Genomic DNA, 26693 nt, shown 5'->3' on the forward strand with positions numbered 1-26693 from the left:
AACGTCCATACAGTATACATGTAAAAAGCTTCCTACAGCAACGTTGAACATGAGGTCGTTCCGGTAGAACCCGGCCATCGTGTGGGTTCTACCGGAACGCATATAGCTAATATTCTGTTTCTCAAATTCAACATTCCTAATATATACTTGACTAGTGACTACCCTGTTGATAACGAAAGAGCAAGTCTATTTCTTTTTAAACTAGTCAATTGCGGCTGCTAGCGATGCCGATATTGTTGTTGGACTTAATTAACTTTGGTTTGCTGTACCAGCAAAGTACCAGACACCCTTTTCTGCCGGCTAGAGATAACCTTTAAATTTGCAATGGACTACAGTAACTGAAAGACATTTTTGCTATTATTCACCGAGTGTACATGGCACGGCATTGCACCTAATCAGTTACAGATTCGCACCAAGGAGGAAGAAATCGTTGTGATGCTTGTCTTGGCCAACGACGTTGTGCATCTGAGAGAAGACTACATGCTGGATCGAGAAAAACAGTTAAATTATATGTATCAAGAAATTACGTATGGGAAGTGTTCTTGGCCGCCTTGATTTACTGAAGTAAAAGTGTAAAACCACAGGAATAGCGAAATACCAAAGCTGCATGCAGTAGTATGCGAAGTGTCAAACATTCTTATAATAAAGCAGCACACTTTAGTACTGTAACTGCAATTTATATCCAGTTTTTACTTTTATTTGTGCGCAAGGTCAACCTACAGTATACAGGTAATTAAATGTCGTAAAAACGAAATAAACACCGAAAGGTCACATTTAGGATGCGAACAATGAATTAATTGTGCTGATATCATCATCAGACAATAAGTTTACGAGTACAGTATATCTACTTTCAGAGAATTATCGTTTACTTGGTTTAATAAAAATAACTCCAATATATGTCATGTATGTTCACATAAAATTCTGGCAAATACTTTATGCTAAAGATCAAAATTCAACAGGTTGCGGCACATCGGCTCATTGGCGAATTATAGTGTCTATAAGCTTTTTGGAAATGAAAAATAGTGTTGCCGGCTTTCAACTGGAAGGGTCCCAAGGAAGATTCGCGTAGAAACAGATCTTTTGGCTGATGAGCACAGAAACTGGCCCGCTTGGCCGATTTGCGATTCCAGCGTGCATCTTGCCCGGCACAGCGCAGCTTCTGCCAAGTTTTGATCTCTTTCCAAATTCCCATAGAATACAATCCATACACATACGGATCAACGACGCAGCTAAACACTCCAAAAATAAACAGAATCTCTTGCAGCAAAGGATTGATTTCAGCGGCCGAGTCACGTGCCACAAAAAACCATATGTGGATGATTTGGTAGGGCGACCAGCAGGCAATGAATATCAGGACGACCAGTGCTACAAAGTAAGTCTTTATTGATTTCCGAATTATTAAAGTAAATTTTTATTACATGCTGACTAAAATGTTAATGCATGATGGTACTATTTACACTCCCGTTACACCTGCAGTAATCGAATTTCAGCCGCATGCACTTATTTGCAGTCGCATTCACTGCGTTATGTTTACCGGTCATCCGTAGAGTGCGTGATTTAGCTTTGGATAAAAAATCTCCATGAGGATTAATCAAAATTTGCTTGAAATCCGCCGAATTGCGATCCCGGGTTAAATCTTGTGACACGGGTGTTGTGCAAGAAAGCCGTTCGCTTGATCCAGCTGTAAGAAGAAATTAATTTATAGGCGCTGTTAGTAATAGTGGTTTCTTATTCTCTTTCATAACAACAACATCGGAATACGAAGCACTATTAGTTCCTTAAATCGGCGTTTAGGGACGCTGCTAGAAATGACGGTTGCTGAGCTGGAAAATACAGCAAAATACTGAAGCAACGGAAAAACGGAATAAAATTAATAATGCTACCTTTCTTGCGAACATTTGTATGCAATCGAGTACTAACAATAAATGTCCGGCATCTACGGTAAATACTCTTGGTGATAACACAGTACTCTGTTTTGTTCGTTTTGCATTTAGCGTCAACGGGCTCCGTACTTTGTACTTGTATCTACTTCGGCACATTTACAATGCAGTGTTAGTGTTATAGCTAATTAAAAACGGGGATGTTTTGCTGGCATTTTAAATGATATCCGGAATCAAAAACTCCGGTTACTTTAATTTAGGATTCTGATTCTGACCCTCCCATATTCGCTTATAGGAGTTTTCCGTATGCAAATTGATCATTCGAAAATTCACGCAGCGAGCATGTGTCATCTGATAAACATCGGCATGAAAGATTCATTGTGGAGACTATTCTGGATGAAAATGGGTGGTTCCTTAATGTGCATTTCCAAGGACAAACTGCGCAGCGATCGGCAGATGTATACATATCCGTTTACAAATACACTGAGCACTGTTTTCGGATCCTTGCGTAAAACTGTTCGGACGAACATGAACTGCGCATATCAAGAGTATAGTCTAACTATGCAAAATGACGTAAGCCGGGCGAAAAGTTCAAAATAGGATGGCGACCTATTTTAACTGCAATGACAAAGTACATCTTTTTTCCTTGTCACAAAGTGAGAATTGATATACACTATTTTTCTTACATTTATAAACTCACAAAAGGAACAAACTGTTCAGCTGGAGACACGAACGACTACTATCTATTTCTGAATAATTTGAAATACTAGACATGATATAAGTAGTTTACTATTTTGTAGAAATGTACAATATAATAATATTATGTACAATATTAATATCTGTAGGCAGGCGGATATTTCCTGTTATACCAGCGTCAATATTGATTCCCGTGTGCGGCGTGTGGGTGCAGTATATTACGGCGGGAATCCGATTTGCTGCTGACGTTCATAGTTACACAGGATACCACAAATATTTTCACGCGGCAGTTGGTAGTCCGCGCCATGTGATACCTTAACAGTCAATCACTGCATAAAATAAGCAAATAATGTGGAGAGCGGCGTATGACCCTCGAAAGATACTTCAAAAAAATTGCATCCCTTCCGTGCGATTGCAGACAGGCGCAACCTGCTGCCGGCTAATAATGTTTTGATACAATTACATCCGTATTTGGTCTAAAATTTTTGCCGGTAATTTTTTTCTACTGTATGTTTTGCTTGGATTTTACGTGCACCATTTGAAAATATCTGGCGTCCCGGAGAAAACCGGGACTGATGAAAAATGGTTGTAATCGAACGAAATGGGAAAACATCCCAGTTGCAAATGACTGTATGGCACTAATGACACTTACCAATCTGGCGGAGAAAAAAGTGCAGTAGCTAACCTAGTTGCTCCTATAGTGTCCGACGGACGACAATTTGCAATTCGATCGCTCGCAATCATTATTACAGAGATTTAGGAAACGTCGCTCCTGATGAGTTTGCTAACGATAACGCGTCATGTCAAGCGCAATCCGACATTTAACTTCTTATACAGTTTATGGTTGACTCCGTACGTGTTTGTTCTAGCATTAATAAGCACTGTGCACGCTATACGTGAGCGTGCGCTAATAGCATTAATCCGTATTGATAGGAAGTACAGCATCGCACCAAATTACAGTTCTGTTGACGAATATATTTTTAAAGAAGGATGGGAATCGATTCGTCTGCGTAACTTTAACATTTGACATTGTTGGAAGGAATTCACGTCATGTTTAAAAGGGTGCCGTCAAACTAAGCTACGCCGCATTCATAGATGACCGTTCCAAAATAACCAAATACAACAGACGTCTAACATTAATATTTTTGATAATTTTTATATACTTGCACGCGATACTAGTTTTGCTAAAATTTATATTTATAGTGTCAGTGAACTGTCAGTGAAATTGATTATTTTTAAGACGAGCATGCAACATGTTTAATTAATTTAATTAATAGAACGATGAATATAGGAAACAAGGTGTGTCTCCGTTGCAGTGTCGCATATACATTGTACGAAGGTATACACAATTCGGTAAAATGTGCAATATACCCGTATTTATGCAGCAGCCATACACAAATTAGTTAGCACGTATGAATATGCACTAACCATTGCAGTTGTGCGTTGGAACGGGATTGTCCGTTTGCTGTCGTGACTGGCGGGAATACTGGGAGATGCGTAGCCATATTCCCAAATAGCACACGATAATGGTCACCAGGGGCAAGCCATACATGAGAATGGTGATCAGTAATCCGTAGGCCAGCTCCGCCGTGCGGGTTTGGAAGGCATCAAAGGTCACGCACTGTTGGTACCAGGAGTGTATGGGATGGGTTTTCAGGCTCCACACGGACAACTGTAAAGTAATGGTGGAAATGAGAAAAAATATCTTAATGCTCATCTGGAGTCATAAAAGAAAATTGCTTTCCAAGTTGAAAATGAGGTTATTTTTCCCTCGATGGTATAATGATATGGCTGATGGGCACTTACTTGCGGACTGGCGCACACCACACTCAGTATCCAGGAGAGAAAGACCATGGCTTTGGCCCGTATGGTGGCCTTGCGGGCCGTCGACAGTGGATCCCATACGGACATAAAACGATCCACGCTGATGGCGATCAGGAGAAAAGCTATACGTGAGACCAGCGGTAATGTGAATTTTTACGGCGCTCACAAACTGCGAGATGAGACGTTGGATGAAATTACCATACCGTTGAGATACAATCCCACTACGCGGAGTCCAGCAAGGAACCGGCACGCTGTGTCACCGGCACGCCACTGCACGGTAGTTTTCCACGCAATCTGTGAAAGGGCACAAAATCATTAAATGTTCGCTTAAGTAGAAAATATAATTATTAATAAAATACTGTTGTACATAAGCATATACTGAAAATGGTCTAGATGATGAAATTTTAATTAAACACAAAGCGCAGTAAGAGATGCAGTTTAATTAAGCAGGGCGCGCACAACAGTCACACATAGCTAGGAAATAATTAAGCCCAATATAAAGATATCGCTAAATCTTTGTATAACGCGCGTCTCATGATCTGTGGAATTTCTTGTAACGCGCAAAGAGCGTTAATTCGCACACGTAGTTTCCTTAAAGAAATTAATTATCGAACGGAACAAGTACTTTAACAGCCACTCGAAACCTAAGGATCAGCGGCAACGTAATACGATCGGAAGTATCAAGCTGTGCACGTTTCGGCTGTCAGGCGATGTTGAATTACAAAACCTGTCTACAGGTAACCTTTGAATGGCCTGATTTCGGGACTACAGCTCCACACGTGAACTTCGTATGGTCATTCATGACAACCCATCTAATGTGAAAATATGACAGGTAGCTGTAATTTCAGGCTGGCTTTTAGGCGCAACCTGAACGCAAAATGTAAAAATGCTCGTTGTTCCATGCTTTGTTGAAATGCCGGCATGCCGCATGCCGATAATCAAGATCCTGAAGGAAGAAACTGGCATAAATTAATAATTACCAGACTCGAATACAATAACGGTGCGTTTTATAATTTTAAGGATAGGTTTCCAGATGATTAAAACTGCACAATATGTAATCAAAATCTGCTCCAGATTGAGAATCTCATGTACAAAGGTAGCGAAACCAGTAATCTGATCACGGACCTGCCGGTGTAAGGTTGCAATTACCGGGCTTGTGACGTAATGCAACCCTTACTAATCATTCGTTCTTTTATTTGTTGTTATTTTACCTTTAATTTTCTGATGGCCTCTTATTGATTAAACTACTTCTTAATTTTTCCAGATGTAAACAACATTGTGAGGTGTCTTAACTGCATTTTGACCTCAATGTAAATAACTATTACGATGCCGGGATCTTTTTTATTAGCGAGATCACGAATGGTATCAACGTAAGCGCTAAACGTGCAATTAGGGGCACCGCATGGTCACACCGGAAGCGACTATCAGGATACGGTGAAAGATCGACGAGCATCTGCTCCAGTGTTCATCCCCCAAAAAACACATATACTGCCGCCTATTGATGAGACTGAAACGTTTCTAATTATATACCCGTCGCATTCCTTTATATAAGCTATCCCGTTTGTAACAGGAGCCGTATAGAATATCGCCGACATTTGTTTACATTGACTTATCACGCACAGAGAGTTATGGGCGGCAAAATATTATTAGGCCGTTCAATCAATGTTAAGTTGTTAACGTCCCATTACAGGAAGCTCTTACCGCCGATAATCAGAAAAGCAAAGAAAACTACACTATACTTTGTATCATAACTGAGAAAAATCCTGTAACATAATATTATTGCTTACACTTCTGTCGTTCTACATTTACGTCATTTTATGCGTCAAACAAAAAAAATTGTAACTCCATAAATAAAAAAACATGCTAAAAATGGGTAAAAAAGTACAGGCATATTATTTTTTCCGGCATGCAGTCAACAGACGTTTCAAAATTCTTATTACCGTATAGGATTAATGCTTTTGGTTAAGTACCTGTAGTGGCATTTCAATGACCGTCACGAGGATATCGGCAACACATAAATGCAGCAACATAAAATGTACACGGCTGCGATTCTTTCTTCCATATAACTTCCAGAATACCACACCATTCCCCAGCAGCGATATCCATATTAAATTGGCATAGGTGACGATGACCATGACATTCTTCACACCGAATCGCATATTGGGATCACCGGGCTCTTCATGGGTGTAGTTGTAATTAACCTTCGGCACATCGTCCCTAATTAGGACATGGACAATTTGTTCCATTGTAGTTGGCGCCGGCATGACTGCGACACGATAACTGATAACCGGCGCGCGCGTGTGTGTCAAACGGAATTTTCTAGCGTCCCTGCGTCCAACGGTGAAACCCCACAAAGTACCACATCCGGTAGGTAGGATCAGGGCTTATTCGGAAAGGAGCATGTGATGAAGACTGACGGATTCTTATAAGGCGACATATAGAGCAACAGGGGCGCCCGGTGCCACACCGGTCCGGTAAGCTGATTTAATCAAATGATTTCTTGGGGCGCATATATAGCCAATGCACAAATCCCCTCACATTTATATATGCGGGCGCGGTACAGCGTAGACGGGACCGGCAAGAAGCTGTACGGGAATTGACTTATGGAATGGGATTATAATTATTACGCAGTACTCCAGCGGACGGGGCTAAATGAAGCCAAACGGATCGATTTTACGATGTAACACGGCAGTGTATACGGTATATGATTTTGACGATTACGCCGCGTACGACGCATTCCCGCTGTACCGGATACCCAGCAGCACTGAGTGTGGACTAAGTGTTTTTTCTGGATAATGACCAGTTGAGATGATATTGTAAATTTTCGCAGAATCACATTAAACGGACGTTAAGCTGGGCAATCTTAAAAATAATCACAGCACTTTACTGCACAGTATATATATCTACTCGACGGCGATAATGATGATGAAGGCCGCAATGATGAGCGGTAAATACTTGACGAGCTGCAATTCCGATGGACATTAATATGATTACCGCAAGATCGCGCCGGACTAAGATGACAAGAGCATTTCCAGGGCGGCTGATAAATAAGCAAAAATAGTCATAATCAAATGTGAAATACGCCGCTGCATCTCGTGACACAGAAGCCGCCTAATGATTTGCTTGAAAAATGCTATTCATAATGTCATTTCGAAGCCTTAATAAAACAGATAATCCATTAAGATTAAACTGAGGAGAAGTGTAACCTTACGGCCTACAGTTGTATTTATTGTTATTTTAAGTAAATATTTCATGCACACAAATAACAATACGAAATAATCTTACAATTAGAAGGTTTTTGAATGTTGGTTGCTTCGTCGACCAATCATTTTGTAGCTCCGTGCTAATTTAATAACTGCACTGAAGTACGTCAAAAAGCAGACAACTGCAACTCAATATTTCTCGCGTTAGCGAAAGGTATACCACCGGGAACGTTTGGAACCAAACTGTTATGTTTTATAACGTATTTTCATATTGTACGAGTACAATACAACCTATGCGAAATCAGCGGCTTTTGCATGCGCGTACAGTGTACAGCGGCTGAAATCCTTCTTAACACCAAAGATGCACAAGAGTTACACCCAGATGATACCACAGCATAGTACATATGCAGTGTTCGCTATTCTTAGAGAGTTGTTTGTCGCTAGAAGAAATGTTGGTTTGGAATCTGTCAGACAAAATGAAATATAACTCTTGCAACCGCAACGTGCGCATTCATCTATGCGAGTAAAAGACTGGTGTTGTCAGTGCCAAAATTGTTCGCAACCAGAATGTCTACGCATCTTCCGCATATACCACTGCAGTATTATTTTTGCTGCGTAGATCGAATAAGTCTTGAAACTCACTTGGAAAACGCCAATTATGTTATTTTTGAAAACAGCGTGCGCGCAAATTAGGTTTCGATGCAACGCCAGGAAATCGTTATGAAAACGTACAAATTATTTGGAAATAATATCTGTTTGCAAAAAAAACCTTAAATTAATACTTCTAATGTACAAATTTCAGAACTCTGTCCATTATGAACTCTTAAATGTATAGGTATGTACTGGCAAATTTTGGCTTAAAATTAATTTCTGCTGGTTTTCCTTATATGCAAACAATAATCACTATGCTTATGTTTCTATATTGTAAATGCCGGTACTATGGTGCTAAAGAACACGCAAGCCGGCATATTATAATATGTGCTTAAAGGTTATAATTATCAAGTCGAGCGAAGCATTTATCGGGTCATACAATAATCGGAATTGAAAACCGGCATCCCGGTTTGTCAACCCAACAAAAGTCGTCATCGTGATGCATACAGAACCGGAAAGAAACGCTCCAGGTGCAGGAAACGTTAACCTTGAAAACCCTTTTGGTACAACATGACTACACGGTTTTTTCAGCAACCTTCACTACAGTCCGCGTTCCTTTGTAGCCTGGAAAGTCTCGAGGGTCAACATCATTCCTGACCAATTATTTTCTTGGCACGTCAAAATAAGTACGAAATACCCTTTTGAAATGAATATCGTCTAGTCGGAGCACTTTCTAAGACGCTTGCTGCAATCGGTTTCAATTATGCCGACGAGGTTAAATGTAAATCAAATGTAATTAACCGTGACGAAGCTCGTCGCCTGTTTACGCCCAGCACGCCGAAATGTTGAATATTTTGCTGGGAAACATTACATAGTTTGGGCAACGGCAGCCCGGATGATAGAACTTTAATGTTACATGAAACTGCCGTCCCTCGCGACCTTTGGCGAATTCCGTTCTGCTGATGACTGATGCAGCTAATTACCTTCATCTTAAAGGAAGGAAACATGTGGAGCGTCTTTTTAGCAAATGAATACCCTTATATGTTATTCGACCGCAGTACTTGTACGGTGCTACAAAAATAATTCTGAAACAGTGTATAAACAGTGTATACTAGAAAATAAAACTGTAAGTGTATAATGGAAAGTATTTATTTTGTATGTCATGCGATATCGACAACTAAGAGAGGCAGCCAAAAAATTTGAAAGCTGCAGTCTTCCTCCTTGCATGTTCCTAATTCCAGCGTATAATTCTCGTAAAGATTAGTTTTTCACAGAAGCAGCTTAATCCCGGATTTTAATATAAAATCCAGCTAATTCTATTTCAGCGAATTCGCTTTCGCGAGCACTATACGTCGGATGATTTTTGAACATCCGATCAGCTTTCGGTGACCTGCTCACGAAACTGCTGATACAAAAAAAATTAAATACCAGCAATCGGTGGCAACGGTCAACGGTGTTCCACAAAATCTACACTTACAGGCGTGGGCTTCTTTTTCTCGTCAAAATTAACCATTATATCAGAGAAGCTTGCATACTGCAATATAAATTTTAATAAGAAAAGAAACTTGCGTTGGAAACCAAAATCTTTGTTAGATCAAACAGAGATGTACATACAGTAATTACGCATTACTAATACCACATTTGCGCGATAATCTGAGAAAATTAAAGTGGAGTAAATTGTTCCGCATTGTGTATTTTGTTATGTACAGTCAGTACAGATGTGTAGGCTCTGCTATGGATCTGACGCCGGTGGGACGTAGTATATTACGAGACGGGCCGGCGTGTATAATTATATACGCATTTTTTTGATTTGGCATTTGATAGTTAAAAATGTTAATTAAATTAACTGATAATTGTATAGGTAAGATATATTTTGCTGCCGGAAACATTTTTATGAATTTGGCCTTTCACAATTACGTATGCAGGTTCATATGCTTTACGGTTGTGCACATGATAATGATTAGAACTTCGTTACTTAAGAAATTAAATCCAGTAAGGTAACTATAATGAATATTCGCTCACCGCACGGGCTGACATTTCCCCATCAAAAATTTCCTACACGAACCCTTCAAGACGATGTTCAATTCTTCGTTCACCTAACGCTTTACAAAATGGATATTAGTTACCGCTCTGCTCTACCTTTATGGTAATACTAATGACCAATCAACCGCACATATTTAACAGTGACGTTGTCCAGACGCACTACACTGATACAATGTCATACGAATACGGTACAAAAGAACTGATAAAAGAACCGCACCGTTATCAAATAACTTTGTAATATGATGGGCATATGCGTATGCGTCTTCAGTTTCTTATAAAAATACTACAATACAAACAAATAACTGCATGAAACTGCATTACACTACACGCACTCTCAAGTACGTGCTACAGGGCTTGAACGATGTGCAACCATCCCGCACCCAACGTCAATGCTTAACGCAAAGTCGCAAACCCGTGGGTTAAATCCCGGAATTTGTATGTTATGTACATGTTTAACTGTAAAGACCATAACAATCTTTACCACGAAGCACTTGAAATTAAATACCGCACTGCCGTGCATTAACCACAAATTAGCGCGAACTTGAGAAAACACAAAGCCCCCAGCCAACCACAGCCCAGAACCAAGTGGAAACCCCCGTGCAAACCGTACGTTCATCGGTAATAGACCATGAAATCAAGTGGATCACCAGTCGTGTTCAACTGGAATAATGGGATAATCATTCGTGAAACAGGCTGAGCAGTAACCTCTCTTGACGTCCCTCCATTCAGCGGCGTCAGAGCGGAAATCGCTAATTGCACCCTCTTGAACAGTCTCAATCAGGCCATCAATGGATAAATACGCCACACTGTCCGCACCGAAGTACTTTGGTAGCTCCTCCATGGAGATCTGGTTGGCGATTAATTCTTCCCGAGTCGGTATCGCGATACCCATGTAGCACGGATAACGCACCGGAGGACTGGCGATTCGGATATGCACCTATGAAAAAGGCCGATAAACAATACAGCACGAATGCTATCTGTATTCTGTAGTCTGTACAACAAAAAATATCTCTACAACAAATTAGTTGTATTTTATTGGGTGTCTTTTATTACTGCATTTCTGATGTCTCTCATAGTGAAATACTCACTTAAATCAGAAAATAACGTAAATTTTTTATGAAAACCCACGCCAAAATACATACAATTAGCCGGATATGTGGAATCCACACTCCCTACTCGTATAGATGATAAATAAATAAACCCATCAAGCATTTACGACGTATCCCATTCAATAATCACAAAATTTAAACGAGTGCAACTAGTTATCAAATGTATTTTAACGCTCTGGTTAAATTCGGTAACATATATGCATAAACGCAACTTTTTTAAGGTAATTTTTAAACACTTTACTACCTTTGTTGTTTAATTATTACGGTCTGTGCGATTGCTCGTAGACAGCTAACAATACTGTAAAACAGCATTATTCGATTAGCAGTCCACTTATTTAGTGCTTCGACTTTTCGTTATTGTCTTCAAATCTTCCTTGCCAAAGATATGCGTAGACACTAACACTTGTAAGCGCGCTGGAAGCAAATCATACTGCTTCTTGATATTTCACAAAGGTCGATTAACTGCGCACAAAGTCGCTGCAATTACGTCTGCAAAGATTATCTCAGTTTTCCCGCTATCAAAATGAGGAATTAACAAGCACGCACAACAAAACTTAGACGCAAAAGAAACTAAAATACACTGATCATTCTTCGTTCGCATTGCAATAATGTTCGACCATAGTTAGACATGGCCAAACGAGTCAGTAACGAGTGTGCAACCACACTTCCGCAATCAAGGACGCGCTTCCGTAAAGAGTACGTGTTTTGACCAGACATTTCGTTCCAGGATACTACAATACTACGTGCAGCATACCGCACCCTTTCTCTCAACTGAATAAAAACCTACGATACTTCGGTAGCATTGGCGCAGTGTGATATCGGCGCGAATGCCAAACGCAGTGCGTTCAACTCAACAGGAAGAGCGCATTCCAGAATTCCGTATAACAGATGCTGGGATGCGAATGACTCCCACATTCACCCACCTCTTTCGCGCCAGTGTCTTTTAATAATTTGACAATCCCCTGGAGCGTGTTGCCCCGCACGATGGAATCATCGATAAGCACGATCCGCTTTCCGGCATAATTGGCTGATAATTCACCAAATTTTTTGAATACTGCCGACTGCCGTTCGGTGTTGGTTGGCTGGATGAACGTGCGGCCAATGTAAGGATTTCTCAGGAACACCTCACTGTACTCGATTCCACTCTGTGTGTTAAAAATATGTTACGACAACGCCTCATTGGCTCAGCAAAAAAGGTGTGGGTTACGTACCTCTTTTGAAAATCCAAGTGCAGCGGGTCGTGAAGAATCCGGTACATTACTGACAATGTCAGCATCCACATGGGATTCTTTGGCCAAGCGTCGACCACATCGTTCACGCACGCCGTAAACTTGTTGTCCTATTGACATTTGAGACAATGAGACTAACAAAGCGCAAATTTAACTTCAAGGGTACATTTGTTCCACTATTTACGATAAATAAACAGCTGGTTCAGCTTACACCATATTTGTAGACTAAACATACAGTCACTGCAGTATTACAGTAGGTATACAAGTATACTATCATTATAATTTTTTTCTATTCTAATTACGAGTATTTTCATTCATTCACCGATTTGCATTCATTCACCGACCACACGAAATGTAGAAAGGCAATACTGAAGATCGTAGTTAATATTTCAATAACATAACTCTTATCAGCCTATCAGTACTGCGCGTAAGCCACAATAATTATCCTATTAACACAAATTAGCTAATTTTTTAGGTTGATTACTGATTCTGCAAATAGTAGTATTTTCCGATAAAAAACACTTTACGCGGGGTACAGGCAATGACCGACTTTTAAGCTGGATAATAGGTGTAATGGCTAGCAATTTGCCTGCTGCCTCATTAGCGTTATTAACCACAGCCAGAAAAACGACAACAACTCCAGTGAAATTATTAGCTGCCGAGGATGGCTGTGTTTTTCTGGGGGGCGGCTGCTCTAGATAACAACCGCAGACTAAAAATACCCATTATCGAAATTAACGTCATGCGCGTTAACCTTCCATCCGGGATTATTGCTTCAGAATTAGCCTGGATGAAGATATCCAGTTATCCACTTCCCGACCTAATACTGAGTACACAATCATTCCTTCTTCCCTAACTGGCCTAGAAAAATCCATTCTGCCACGAAATACAATTACCACAGTGAGCTTATTGTTGGGATTAACGTCGATTATAGCATACGCTGAATCGCAATTAAAGCTTCCCCATCTGAAAATGAAACAGTTATATTGAGAAAGTTGTAAAGTAGCCTGACCTCCGCTTACCCTGGCCTGGATATGTCTAACGTACGAAATGTGGTTGAACTGCGCCTATGTTATCGAGAGCGTGCAAGTAAGCAGGAACGAATGCAGATACGTAAATAAAATTTCTGAGCGGGTCGGGATGAAAGCCTTTATTACACACGTAACTACAAACCGTAGTAAAACGTACTAATGCCGTACTTAGAACCTGATTGTTTTAACCTAGAAATATGGAGTTCAGCTTCTTGAAGGCTTTAAATAAGTACCGTACAAAGTTCATTTGAAATTTGGTGAAGATGCATTTCGCTAAACCTTACTTCTCTCTACTCGTACTAAAACTGGTGAACTTCTACTTTATTAGCCGTTATGTTAAGAATTCGTTTTTCACCAAATATGGTTGCTTTACTCAGTAACTTTATAATCGGCATGTCAATTTTATTATTTATTCCAATGCCTTTCCAACATACCTTCAAAATACGAATCCCCGCGGGCAAAGTAAACATATTCAAAAAGGCAGAACGCTGTGGCCTTTGGTTTATTTGGGACCACGGGTTCTGGCAGTTCCACCCCGTTTTTTAAGGGAGTGGGTTCCGGAGGTTCAACACGTGCCACCGTACTAAAGCCGTCTTTGGTGATCTTGACCACTTCTCCCGGGTAGACTTCCCGAACAAGTTTGCAATGTGGCACATTTTTAAAACAGCAGGACTCCGATGCCACAATCCATGCATCAGCTTGATATGGTCCTGCAGTTAGAATCATTAATTAAAGCGCGCGTTATTGCCTTGCCTCGTATAACAACTAGGAAAAAATTTGTAGTTCCATAGCTAAATTCGTAGTTCCATAACTACTCGTACTTACCACTGCTTGGGTTATTTTCGGAAGATATTTTTCCCAGAACTAGTGGACGATTTCCGAAGCAGTCTCGTACCGCATATATAGCGTCCCCGTTGAGAAACAGGAAGGAGTACGCCAACGGAAACATGCGCATCAATTCGGCCAAACGTCGCGGCCAGTCTGGTGGTGACATTTTCTCCGAAGGTGACTACAAAGTACGGACACTGGTCAAACTTCACAACCAGTCCCAACGCGTGATTAAGCAAGATGTTGCCACCGGCTAGAGCAGTATGTCCCGCTTAAAATTGGTAAATTTGAGATTAATTTGATTACTCAAGACATGTTTTTACAAAGTACAGTACGTAGTAGCATATAACGTTCAAAAGCCAAAGGTTAATAACTACTCCAAGAAAAAGCGAGATCATTGGTAGAAGTAGTCAATACCATCATTGCTCGGCCAGAATCAGACGGACTGTCGTCCGAATTGTTTGATCCGCGCCGGGAATTGCGCGAACCAAACAAAGAATCCTTGTGCAGCAGCAGTAGAGCTCGCAGCAAAAGTTCGGTATCGGACTCGCTGGAGAATGCCGTGCCATGGAGAAACAGCTGCAGAACACACAAACCGTTACATATCCCAATACATCAAGTACTCACAGTCCACTTCGGAAAAAACAAGTTGCACAAACTTCATGACGCAGCGCTTCGGCATTAACAATCTCGCCGTTATGGGCAATGGCCATGTGTCCGTGGGAGCCTTCCAGGGTCAGCGGCTGACAGTTGACCAGATGGGACCGACCGGCGGTGGAGTAGCGGTTGTGGCCGATGCCCAGATTGCCTTCCAGATGGCGTACATCCTCGTCGCGGTACACCGCGCTCACCAAGCCCATACCGCGATGGCATTTCAGCGGATCGGTGCCGGAGCCAGTGGCCACCACGACGCCCGAGCTTTCCTGTCCGCTAAAGGAAAACAATATTTCAAAAACATAAAAAGATGAAAAAAATAAAACTTTAATACATTCAACGTTAATACATTATGTATCCTATTATACTAATAAACATTAATTTGTTAAAACTTTGGACTAACTAACATCCTGCCAATTTTTAATTTATTTGATAGAAAATTGTTAAGTGCAGCCCACTTCCAGATAGTAGAAACTCATGCAAAGTACTGCCGCAGGAGTGTTGCACTGTACGGTATATACGTAGATATGCGTTAAAAAATTTCCCTGATTATCGCCTTAAAAATACAAAATCACGATTTTAGAAGCCTAGATTTATCATCATATATAAAGGGTGTTCAAGTTATTATTAAGTTTTCTTACTATCATTATTTCTTAGTTGCTAACAGAATACTGCGAATATCCATAATGATGAAATTATCATGAGCATTTGTGCTGAAAACCCTAGTGTCAAGTATTAAACCTTGTGCTGGACAACATAAGAAATAAGAAAATCGGTTGCTAAATGAACTGAATTTTTAATTTACGGACTTACTGCTAACAAATGTAAGTTTCTTACCGATGCTGCAGCCCCACTAGACCATTGATGATTGTTTCAGCTACATGGACCTTCAATTTGACACACTCTCCTGTGGCAGGCCACGGTCCTGCTGCAACGCACCCAAACACAGCGCATTCTTCGCGCAGTCCAGATTCGTAGTCAGGATCACGGACACTCATTTTCCAGTTAGATTGCTCCTACTGAAGGGGGAGCTTAATAAACGCTTACTGCAGATCTTGTTGTAGTGGAAAAAACTGCGAGAATAAATATCAAGTAGCGCGAAAAAAGCATTATTATCATACTGATATTCGGAGATACCTTTGCAGATAACATAAGTAAGCCATCTCAGTTCGAGTGAAGTTCAGTCGTGCCACTTTAGGTGAAGAGTGAAAAGTGATGCTGTGCATGCTGCTACGGCTTGAAAGGACGACCAGACCGACCTTTGGTCAGTCAGAGTGCACCGCTTTCGTTCGCTATAACAAGTAAGTGCAGTACTGTACGTTGTATACTCTGTAGATCGGTTATAAGGGAAATACAAATTAATCGAAACGATTTTCTTTGCTTTTTGCGCCAACAAGTACTTCACAACCCCAAAAGCGTTTACTTAAAGCTTGCGGCTACATAAAGAAGTCGCCAGTAATAATTATTATCGAAGGGTCAGTTAAGATGCGTACGTTTCCACTACCCTCCACAGCAATATCTACTTCTACGAATAATGATTCATGTTCTACCAGCTGGCCGGTGATACATGTAACTACGCACATGTTCTGGTCAGTAATAATACACAACCGGCCACTGAACGCTGCATATACAGTAAACTTACTCAAATCACTCAATGCAGGGAAAACAGAATTAAGCCTGGAAAACAACCACCGGATTCAGAAACTATACAAAATACTGTATGACAGGTCAGTTCCATATTTAAAGGGATGTACCGGTACTTACAGTAAGTCAAGACATGCGTTTTCCAGTTTTGGAACAAGTTACTTAATGATGGAACTTGCTCCAAAATTGCGATACCTCGAAGAATTTTGTGCGTAGTTGTCCTTTATACACTGTGGCAGCTGATTCTGAATGTTATTTGCAGCCAAGTAAGTGCAGGTTTCATCTGGTCGTTACAGACGTTAAACTGACAGTGACTACACAACAAGAACAACAACGTGAGCTACTCTACATGTTAAAGCTTTAAAAACTCTCGTGCACAGTTGTCTCTTCTGGGAGACACTGAGTACGAAGATGTTGGTAAAGCGCAAAAATAAAGAAAATTACGTACGTAAGTAGCAGTTTCTACGCACGTAAATTGACTTAAATTTCTTCTCAGATCATTAGTTTTTTTAATGTTGCTTCGTTATTACCTACTCTGTAATATTTTCAAATAAGATGCATCATAAACAATAAGGTTTTCAAAAAATGCAGCCACAAACGAAAGATCAGCGATAGGCTGCCAAACAGTCAACTTGTTTATGAATGCGATCTTACTATTGCAGAAATGCAGAAAGAGGGAAAAGTATGTACATTTTATGTAAATCACAATTGCACAACAAAGAAAATCCTCAATTAACAGAAGATCATAACTTAACAAGGAAGATCGCCAAGTAAAAAATACATCATCAGGCAAAAAACCAAACAAGGAGAATACCGATACCGCTACAAAATACAACAGAACAACCCGAAGTGCAAGCTCGAGCACAACTCGAATCTGCGCCGTTATCAAACAAATGCAAACTACAAAAGTTACCCACACCACCATTGGGCCTCACAAATAAAAAACACCTCACTAACCCCCCACAATCGCATCACGCATTCGCGTCCGACGAGGTCACCGGCATTTCACGGGATGCGTATGCCTTAGAGTAGTAATCAATCAGCATCTGCTGGTAAACAACATTGTCTTTCAGTTTTGATCGGGATACAACTGCAGTATCTCCATTGGTGCTAAAGAAACAAAAAAGCGCTCATACACACGCATGATTTACATTTCACTAGATGGGTCGTGCAAATCTATATGCAGAGCGAGCTTAGAAAACGTCCATCTTACGAGAACGCTTACAGTTTGACACGCAAGGAATCCGTACTCCGATTAAACTGCAAGATTCCCTCGATAGGTGCACAGAGATCCGGTTCCAGGCAATATGGTCGCTTCGGTGAGCAGACGGTCTGTGCGCCGGCATCGACTTCCAAGATACCACTGCCTTCTGGAGTAACAGGCCGCTCGGGAACATCGGGATTGTTCCGCTCCTCGGGAGATAAATCTGTCGAAGGAAGGCTACTGCTTGAAGCAGCGTGTGCAGCATTATCTGGTATAATCTCATTACTGCCGGTCCCACTGGGAACAGGAGTGGAATGGGCCAAAGGACTGCTGATTTGGCTGAGCTGTAAATGTGCAAATGTTACCTTCAAAAAACCACTTCAGTCTCAACATTTCACGAAACGGCAAAGACTCACAGAAGGTAGACTGGACAAAAACTCGAACTGCTGCGTAACAATTGAAGATGATTCGTTCTGTGAATCCGGCGTTGAAGTGACAGCTTGGCTGGAAGTCGTCACGGAATTCTCCAAAACAATGCCGGGAGAAAGCTACAAGTATCAAAATAAATCACAAAACATATTCTGTCAAGTATGGAGCTTGTCAAATTACAAACGAAAAGGAATTTATCCCATCCAAAAGATTCAACCACAAAAGCAAGTCTGTACGGAATGTTTTAAAATCCACAAACGATAAAATTTAATCAACGCCAAACAATCGATAAAATTTAACTCAGCAAACAACCACAAGTAATAAATCGGTTTACCAATATTTCTGGGTTGACGTCCGCGGTAACGGGGGTTGTTCCGGAAGTACCCGCTGTATCTCCCGTCGAGATCCTGCTGCGTGGACTTCGCCTTGGGGAAATACGGGAAGGTGTTAGACACGAAGACTTTAATCCTCTGTCAGCACAAGGATCCGCTTCCTTTCTCTGAGTTTTTGTGGTTTCAGGTACCGGATGTTCGTTTTCGAAAACATCCATCGCGGAATGCCAGGAATCACCAGAAAAGTCACTGGTCACCGGTGACAGAAAACGATCAGCAGTGGGGGACGCAACCTCCTCCAGGGCACTACCGGTACTTGTTTGGCGTGATAAATCCGGTGGAGATCCCACGTCTGCTAAAACTTCGACAGTAGGCTGCACTTGAACATCCGCATCGCCGACTGCAAGCTGCAAATGGTATACGCTGTCACTTATACAGAATTATAAAGCTAGTAATAAAATCGACATTTTTACCGGCAATACTGGCAGTTCGACAATTTCATCTATAGTATCCAGTATAGCATGGTCTTTTGGACGGTAGGAAATCCGAGCAGGCGATACGATCGTACCGTCCAGCGATGTCTCGTCCCAACAGAACCACTCCACTTCCTCATCAACACCGCTGTTCTTCCGTTTGGATCTCTTGTAAGCAGACACTGACTGCGTATCCACCATAAAAATAGCATGGACACTGTCTAAACGGGAACCACTGCTTTTCGAAGACAGTTTGCTACGAGATCGTGCATCCCGCAGTTGCTAAAAAATTAAAAGTTCCCGAAATATTTATCACGTATAAAATAGGAAAAAGTCGAAATCTGTACTTTGTTGGTACCCAAGTACGAAAATCACGGACAAAATAAATAATTCGTACGGTCATAATTTTGCAGACTGCCTATTATACGGAACGCAGCCGAATAAATAAGTGTACTTCACTAACACTATGGAACAAAACATTGCAAAGGCAATAAAAAAATTTTTCGTACCTGGGATGGCAGAATAAAACTCTGACTCAGAGAAATATCCAGTTCACTAGATTTTCGACGATTTATCGTCTCCACTGGAGTTCCTTCCCCTGGATGTGCAGGCAACACACTGTTTCCCGATTTCTTCGATCGGCGTCTTGGAGTTGTGATTCGAAACTGCTTGGGAATTGTTTGGGTGTTCATGTTCATTGCATCCATTTCCACAGAAGAATGCGTAATTTCTGCCTCCACTGCTGTACTCGGTGGAATAACATCGCTTTTGAGCCCGTCCTGACTACTCCCAGCTGGCTGTATTAGAACTGCCTGTGGATTTCTGGCACGAGTCGAAGCAGATTGCCTTTTCCTTTTCGTTGCAATATAATGAGAAATCGAATTCGAGGCACTTCCACCGACAAGTAATCTACTCGGACGAGAACTTCGTTGATATTTGCGTCGATTTGGCGGCCCTTCCGCCGCCGTTGCAACAGCTGGAGGTTTATCAGTTTCTGCTGATATCTGAATATGGCTATCCATTGTTTCCGGTGAAAGAGTCGGCAGATCGACATTCCCAACCTCGATACTAACAGCCGAAACTGCTTTTGCCTTCGCGATTGATGTTTTCTTTGCCGCACTTCCTTTGATTCGTTTGGGTTTTATCGTTTTCTTCGCACGAACTGACAGGATACCGTCCGTAAGCGGAATATTCGATTGCGCAGCATCTTCCACTGCTACAGTTGCATGCACACCATTCACCGTGAATTCAGTCATATTTTGAGTTTCGCTCGAATTCGGCAGATCGCTATCATAGGCTTCCAATGCAGTATGGGATACAGCAGGGAGGCTGTGTTCCCTATCAGATGCGGCATTCCGCTTTCGCTTTCTTTTGGAACCCACTACTGACGCTGAGGAATTATGCTGGATCACACTGGGTTTGTGTTTTTTCAGCAAACACGAAGGAACACTTGGTACCGAAGCCGTCCAACTATGAAGCTGTATGGACGGCGCAATCACAGCTACAACTGTTGAGGACGAAGGCATCGAATCAGAAGCACGTTGCTGACCCCGTTTAGAGCGCGGAGGAAGGCTTGCGAATCCTTCCAAGGCTTTCAGCGTAGGCTGGGCAGTTCGGGTACTTCGTCGAACTGCCGTGGGAAATTTATTCCGAGTTTTTGTACCACGAGGTTCCTTATTCTCTGTCTTATCCGGAGCCAATTCCACGAAAGTGCTTGACACTGCTGCTAAAAAAAACAAAACTGGATAAGGAGGTACGATTACAAAAAGCTAACCGCCTGAGAACGAATATTAAAAAAGACAACAAAAACTGATTTTCAATAAAAGAAGGTATGTAGCTGATGAAGGGTGCGGATAATTGAGAGAAATAATTAAGGCCTATTTAAAATCTTTAAATGTTTTAATCTTTTTAAAGAAAAATCAAGTAAACGAAAAATCCAGAAAAAATAAATCTTTTTAAATTTTAAAACGAAGATTTTCCCGCTCTTTTCAAATGCTTACCTTTCTTCCGTGATGCCTGTTTCCTTTCGCAGTTTTCCAACTGCTTTATCTCGCTGGTTTTTTCAGCATTATTCGGAGAGCGGTAGCGTCTTTTTCTCGATGAACGAGCGCTACTGGCGCTTTCCTCTTCGACGCCATTGCCAGTAAGATTGTCGTTGGGACTGCGATGGACAGCGAACTTTCTGCGCTTAGGAACGGCGACGGCCAGAGGAAGAATGGAGCCTCTTTCCAAGGCTAGAACCCTCTGCGAGCGCCTGGGAGAATTCATTTCCCATAGACCTACGACAGTAAACATTCAGATTAACAAAATTCCGAAGAATTACTGAGAGACTAAACGCGCACTGCGTCTGCTTGGGTCTCTGCCTGAGTTCACACTAACAACAATATCATGGCATGCGAAGAGATAATGATTATTCAAAAAAACATTTCATTAACAGGCATACTCTCTTCTTCATGCACCACTATGAAGGAATTTAAACCATAACTGATAACTTTTTTAAAAACTGTTAGAGTAGAACCACGGGTCTCTAACAGTGCCTGGATATCTGTACTTAATATCAATTCTTCGCAAGTACACAACCAAAGAGTATTCCACATGTGGGCAAACTGGTACACTTATCCTCATCATTATTACTTACTTTACCTGAAAATTCTCGTAACAATGGACGACAGTTAAGTTCCACGACGCGCCGTTGTAATCGTACTCCTGGCAAACCGACATGAAATCATTCCTGCACGCATCACACTCAGCCTAAGTCGAATCGAAGGCTGGCTTACTGATTGCTGGTCATCAGCAGTGGTGAGATTTGAGCACTCTCGGCACAAAGAATTGATGCATTTCAGTAAAACGTTGCAGTGGAAAAAATCAGTTCTGTGAATGGACAGGGGCGCAGGAAGAAACTTATAAAAAAACATAAATTTAAAGTGCTCGCAAGTTTTTTCCAAAACGTTTTCGTTTTTCAACTGACACGGTAACTCATGGAAAGAAGCGCGGACGAGAACGCGCAACACAACGAGGCACGTCTGCGGCAACCTACTAATAATACATATGCCCCTCCAGTGGGGCATTATAATAATCCTAAAAGAACTGTGCTTGCCCCCCCCCTGCACAGGCTCGCAACGATTTGTACTACGTCACCGACAACTAATACCGCCTTTTTTATCTTATGCTTACACATCAGAATTTGCAACAAAAGTGCTTATCTGGGCTTGCATATTTATATTTGAGTCCCATAAATATTGATATAATTAAAACGTAACTTCATTTTTCCCGGTTGCTTGCTACTTAAAGTATTGTAGCAAATATTAATATTTCAGAAGACTGATTTAAATTTCATGAGTTTTAATTCTAATCTAAACGAAAACTGCGCCGGCTGAAAAGCATACGATTTACCATTTTTACGCAACTATTTCTAAAAGAACATAGCAGAATTTCACCAAAAAAATAAATATTATCAGAAGACTGATTTAAATTTCATGAGTTTTAATTCCTGTTAATCTAAACGAAAAACTGCGCCACAAACGAAGCACCTCGAAAAGCATACGATTTACCATTTTTACGCAACTATTTCTAAAAGAACATAGCAGAATTTCACCAAAACCTAGTAGCGTCCACCAAAAGACAACAGAAAAAAGCAAAAGATCTTCGGTAATTCATTCATACTCAAAGCCGGGGAAATCTTTCATTTCTGGTCGCTGAAGATTTTTCTCCACCCAGGCGTCGACTTTCTTGTTCATTTCCGGTGTGAAACTTTTCTTCCACTGGCCAGTGCCACCTGCAACGATAATCAACTGTGCATCCCGTTCTTAACTACCCACACCAAAATGCAGCAAAATACCATCACGAATGAAAGGGAATTTGTTGAAATCCAAAAATCCCAACTCATGAGCTTTGTACTTGTTGAGCATTAGGTTAGCCTGAAATTTGGGGAAGTCGGTTTCCTCCTTGATAACCTGGATCTGTTCATGAGTAAGCGGCTTGCCGAGGTATTCCGCCAAGCGAGACACCACCGGTTCAAAGTTCTAAAACACAGAAAAAACATTGTTTCTTACCATTACAGATACAACATTGCTAATCACAAAATGTAGACACGGTAGAGTCGGGTAGACCACTATTCGCATTCTGCAACAATACAGCGTTCTGACCTTTTTCAGTTGCTCAAAAGAACAGAAGAAGATGTTCGGATCTTCGTGGCGACGGCTCCAGAAACTGGCAATGTGATCAAAGAACGGACCAAATTCGACATGATCGTTAATGAATGAATCAACAACTTCATTTAAATCCCCATGAAATCCGATACGGCGCTGAATTTGGAGAAAATGGTACAGGGCAACCATGGTGTCTTTCGGATTGCGCCAAATGTACACTTTCTGCAACACGATGAAAAGCAACTTGAAGCTACAAATTTTAAACGGGACTACGATAAAATTACATCTCATCCGGCGAATAAATCCTTAGGTTTTCGAATAAGACAAGACAGTTTGAAATGTACTAAATGGAAAATATATAGGGTATGTTCGATACGCTGAACGCAAAAATTACGGTTCCCAATAAAATATGAAAAAGACGTAACTTATGTCTTTTTCATACTGGTTCGATTAAAGCTTCTTCCTTATGACCCTATGACGATAGTGTCATAACGAATAAATTTCTAATCAAACCATTATAACATAAAAATAGTTCATGATGAATCACCTTGGCACCGGCTCGGATGATCGATTCAGGTAGCGCTTGGTAAGCCAAATGGGTGAAGAAAGTCCTGCCCGGAGGCTTTTTCTTCAGAATGTCGATTGCTCGAGTGCCTACCGGCTGCTCTGGTTCGCAGCGGCACAGAAATGGACTCTTCATTTCCAGTGGCGCGTCGTAAAAACAGTTGCGGTCACCTTTTGCATTGATGCCGACGATGATAGCGTTCATCCATGTGGTCCCTGTAATGTTTGAAACATCAACACCGATAAGGCAAAGCAAAAGTGACGGTCAGATGCTGATTCAGATCCAAATTTTTAGATCATCTGTACATATTTAACTAATTAGCGCAAAAAAAGAAAATTCAAAACTGCAGAGTCACGTAAGGAATCAAAGTTATAAATGGATCGTAGCAGGCTTTTAATTTTTTTATGGAACACCGCACCAGTCTTAGGAAATGAGCAAACTGGAGTGTCCAGCGGAGACGCTTCAAAGGTTTCCACATCGTCTAGGGTCAAATACTTTGGATATTCTACGAAGCATCCTTTGTAATTTTTCCTGCAAAGTAAGGCACTGGCGTTATTTTTCATAATTTTTATTACACGTAACTGCCAACTTACAGAAATTTTGGGTCGTGGTACGAGATATCGTACGGCTTCGGGAGTTTTTCCGGAATAGGATACCGGGGCGAACCGTTCAGTTCGTTGGCCATCGTAAAGAAGAGGTATTAGGGCGATAATCGAAACGATGCACGAAACTGACCCGTTCTTCACCAGAGCAGCGCAGCACTAAATTGGTGCAAAATTCTGCTCCGATTCGTAAAATCTACCAGGTGCTCAAGGCCATTTTTTATGTGTAAACCGGTAAAAACAGCGGAATGGCTCATTTCTGCCCTGCGGCGCGTGAACCGTGCACGACTGGATTGAGTCACATAGTGATTTCAAAAATCAAACCGAAGCAGCCTGCAACAGCAATGAAAATGTTCTGAAATTATTTATTCCATGTATCCAACAAGTCTTCGAGGCTTTGTGTAAAAAATGCGCTGCCAAAAATTACAGAGCGCACTTGCGATACCACAGCATAAACCCGGGTTTCGAAAAGGAGCGATCACAAATTCACTATTATCAACTTTTAGGACTCTCCGATGCGGAGTCGGTTAAGTATTTGTCCAGCTTCGCTTTAAGCATTCTGGCATAGAATCTTCTATATTCACGGGGTAAATTTTCCAACTGTTTTAGCGCTCGATCCAGACCCTGAGATGCACGGAAGTATGGCAGTAATTCTTTGTTCCCATACCTAAAAATGCGACCACTGTCAATACGCAGATTACCAACTGCAGAATGCTATACATAAAAACAAAGGTGCATATTTCTTAAAATTACTAATATATTTTAGTGTGAATTTGTCAATCGGCATTTGCCTTTAAAAATAATTTAGAAATCACGAGATTATTAAACTGTTGCCAGCATAGATAGTAAATTCTCGATAATAAGTAATAATTGTCATGTCACAAATATAAGGTAACGGTGAAATCAACGCAAATACTGCATGCCATTAAAAGCAGAAAAATTGTAAAAAGGAATTTGGGAATTGTCTTACGTGTCTTTGCTATCGTACAGTTCTTTTGGCAGATTATGCCAAAAGACGTTAACAGCGATGCTGAACTCCTCCGCGACCATGTAGTGCATCCAGAAGGCAGGAATGAACAGCATATCGCCTTCTTCCAGGGTGCATACCCACTTGGTCGCATTTCGAAACTTGGGAAATCTGTCCAAATCCACGTTCTCCGCGTCGAAGATGAGTGATTTGTCGCCCTGCATGTACAGATGATCAAAATCCTCAGGATCAAAAAGAACTGCGCGTTTTCGTCCGCGGATCTGTATGAGCACATTGTCGAGCACATCATAATGCAACCACAATCCCAAATTGGCCGAACCGCATCGCAACACACAGGAAAACACGGTTTCATGCTCCAGAAAATCCGGGAGCACAAAGTCCTGTGCTAATTTAGGAAAATCGCGACGGAAATCACTGGGCACGTTCCTGGCATCGTCCGCCAGTGCGCGGTAGTAGTAGAATTTATTTTGTGCGTCGCCTTCGCTGGATGTGAGAGCAGCGTCGATAAAAGCTCCAAACGGCATCACGCGGTAAACAAAATTTTTGTCCAGGAATCGCAGACGATTACTCGATGATTCGTGCACACTCACAGGTTTATCACGTCCAACTTGTTGCGCCAAATACGCTGCAGTCCACTTTTCCGCGCATGCGCCAATGGGAATATCACGGAGAACGGCTGGTTGCCGCTGCGCCTGGATATCGAAGAATTCAGTTTTCGTAGGAGCATCATAAACGGGAATGAGAGTAGGAACGGATGAAGTTGTAAGTAACTCTTCCTTACAGCTAAGAGTCATTCTGTTCAAAATCTCTAATAATGGAGAAGTCGGTTTCCAATAATTAAAACAGCGGGTGTGTTAAATATTAATTGATTATAAATTAGCCATTTAGCTCTAATCTAGTAATCTAGTTCGGATATAAAATTATCATTTGTCCAAAGTTTATAACCACAGAAAGAGGACATTTTTTAATCAAACTTGAAACTTGTATATCTTTGAAACATGAAAGTGAACCATTAATTTTCTGAGCTGGTCGTGAATACTAGAGTAGTACTAGTACTGTACCATGACTGTACTGCAAGTCTGCAACGGTGTCGTTTTCTGACGTCACAGCGGGCTTCCGGTGTATATCTATATCTGGTACCTGCATAACGTAGAGTAATGCTTATCCACAGTGCCTGCACTCGTGTCCGGCTTATCTAACAAAAACTGACTAGGTTTGCC

General features: G+C 41.3%; 5 protein-coding genes across 7 annotated transcripts; all 5 read right to left on the bottom strand.

Moving 5' to 3' along the window:
• Positions 1-709: 709 nt before the first annotated feature.
• Positions 710-7815, bottom strand: LOC129601726 (adipokinetic hormone/corazonin-related peptide receptor variant I-like). The gene is made up of 7 exons (XM_055500598.1): positions 7686-7815; positions 6371-7440; positions 4604-4694; positions 4383-4522; positions 4005-4248; positions 1535-1681; positions 710-1365 (listed from the first exon to the last, which is right to left on the bottom strand). The coding sequence occupies exons 2-7, from the start codon at positions 6662-6664 to the stop codon at positions 953-955; spliced, it is 1329 nt and encodes a 442-aa protein (XP_055356573.1). The 5' UTR covers positions 6665-7440; positions 7686-7815; the 3' UTR covers positions 710-952.
• Positions 7816-10108: 2293 nt separating this feature from the next.
• LOC129601725 (amidophosphoribosyltransferase-like) lies at positions 10109-16264 on the bottom strand. Of its 2 annotated transcripts, XM_055500597.1 has the most exons (9): positions 15926-16264; positions 15094-15364; positions 14852-15013; positions 14432-14615; positions 14041-14316; positions 12558-12685; positions 12270-12491; positions 10848-11174; positions 10109-10296 (listed from the first exon to the last, which is right to left on the bottom strand). In XM_055500597.1, exons 1-8 carry the CDS (start codon positions 16084-16086, stop codon positions 10881-10883), a joined length of 1698 nt encoding a protein of 565 aa, XP_055356572.1. In that variant the 5' UTR covers positions 16087-16264; the 3' UTR covers positions 10109-10296; positions 10848-10880. The 2 variants fall into 2 exon arrangements, with proteins under 2 accessions (XP_055356572.1, XP_055356571.1); XM_055500596.1 differs by lacking the exon at positions 10109-10296 and having other exon boundaries at positions 10331-11174.
• A 1124-nt stretch (positions 16265-17388) lies between these two features.
• LOC129601730 (uncharacterized) lies at positions 17389-22115 on the bottom strand. 2 transcript variants are annotated; one of them, XM_055500604.1, is made up of 8 exons: positions 21814-22115; positions 21171-21449; positions 19680-20893; positions 19171-19452; positions 18700-19104; positions 18353-18484; positions 17958-18280; positions 17389-17842 (listed from the first exon to the last, which is right to left on the bottom strand). In XM_055500604.1, exons 2-8 carry the CDS (start codon positions 21436-21438, stop codon positions 17704-17706), a joined length of 2763 nt encoding a protein of 920 aa, XP_055356579.1. In that variant the 5' UTR covers positions 21439-21449; positions 21814-22115; the 3' UTR covers positions 17389-17703. The 2 variants fall into 2 exon arrangements, with proteins under 2 accessions (XP_055356579.1, XP_055356578.1); XM_055500603.1 differs by having other exon boundaries at positions 19680-20896.
• A 521-nt stretch (positions 22116-22636) lies between these two features.
• LOC129601729 (sulfotransferase 1C2-like) lies at positions 22637-24663 on the bottom strand. The gene is made up of 6 exons (XM_055500602.1): positions 24477-24663; positions 24302-24414; positions 23866-24098; positions 23316-23540; positions 23009-23192; positions 22637-22945 (listed from the first exon to the last, which is right to left on the bottom strand). Exons 1-6 carry the CDS (start codon positions 24566-24568, stop codon positions 22824-22826), a joined length of 969 nt encoding a protein of 322 aa, XP_055356577.1. The 5' UTR covers positions 24569-24663; the 3' UTR covers positions 22637-22823.
• LOC129601728 (tRNA wybutosine-synthesizing protein 5-like) lies at positions 24663-26472 on the bottom strand. Its single transcript, XM_055500601.1, has 2 exons — positions 25456-26472; positions 24663-25152 (listed from the first exon to the last, which is right to left on the bottom strand). The coding sequence occupies exons 1-2, from the start codon at positions 26265-26267 to the stop codon at positions 24981-24983; spliced, it is 984 nt and encodes a 327-aa protein (XP_055356576.1). The 5' UTR covers positions 26268-26472; the 3' UTR covers positions 24663-24980.
• Positions 26473-26693: the final 221 nt, after the last annotated feature.

Source organism: Paramacrobiotus metropolitanus, unplaced genomic scaffold, assembly GCF_019649055.1.
Source record: "Paramacrobiotus metropolitanus isolate TYO unplaced genomic scaffold, Prichtersi_v1.0 Parri_scaffold0000270, whole genome shotgun sequence".
Taxonomy (NCBI): Eukaryota; Metazoa; Tardigrada; class Eutardigrada; order Parachela; family Macrobiotidae; genus Paramacrobiotus; species Paramacrobiotus metropolitanus.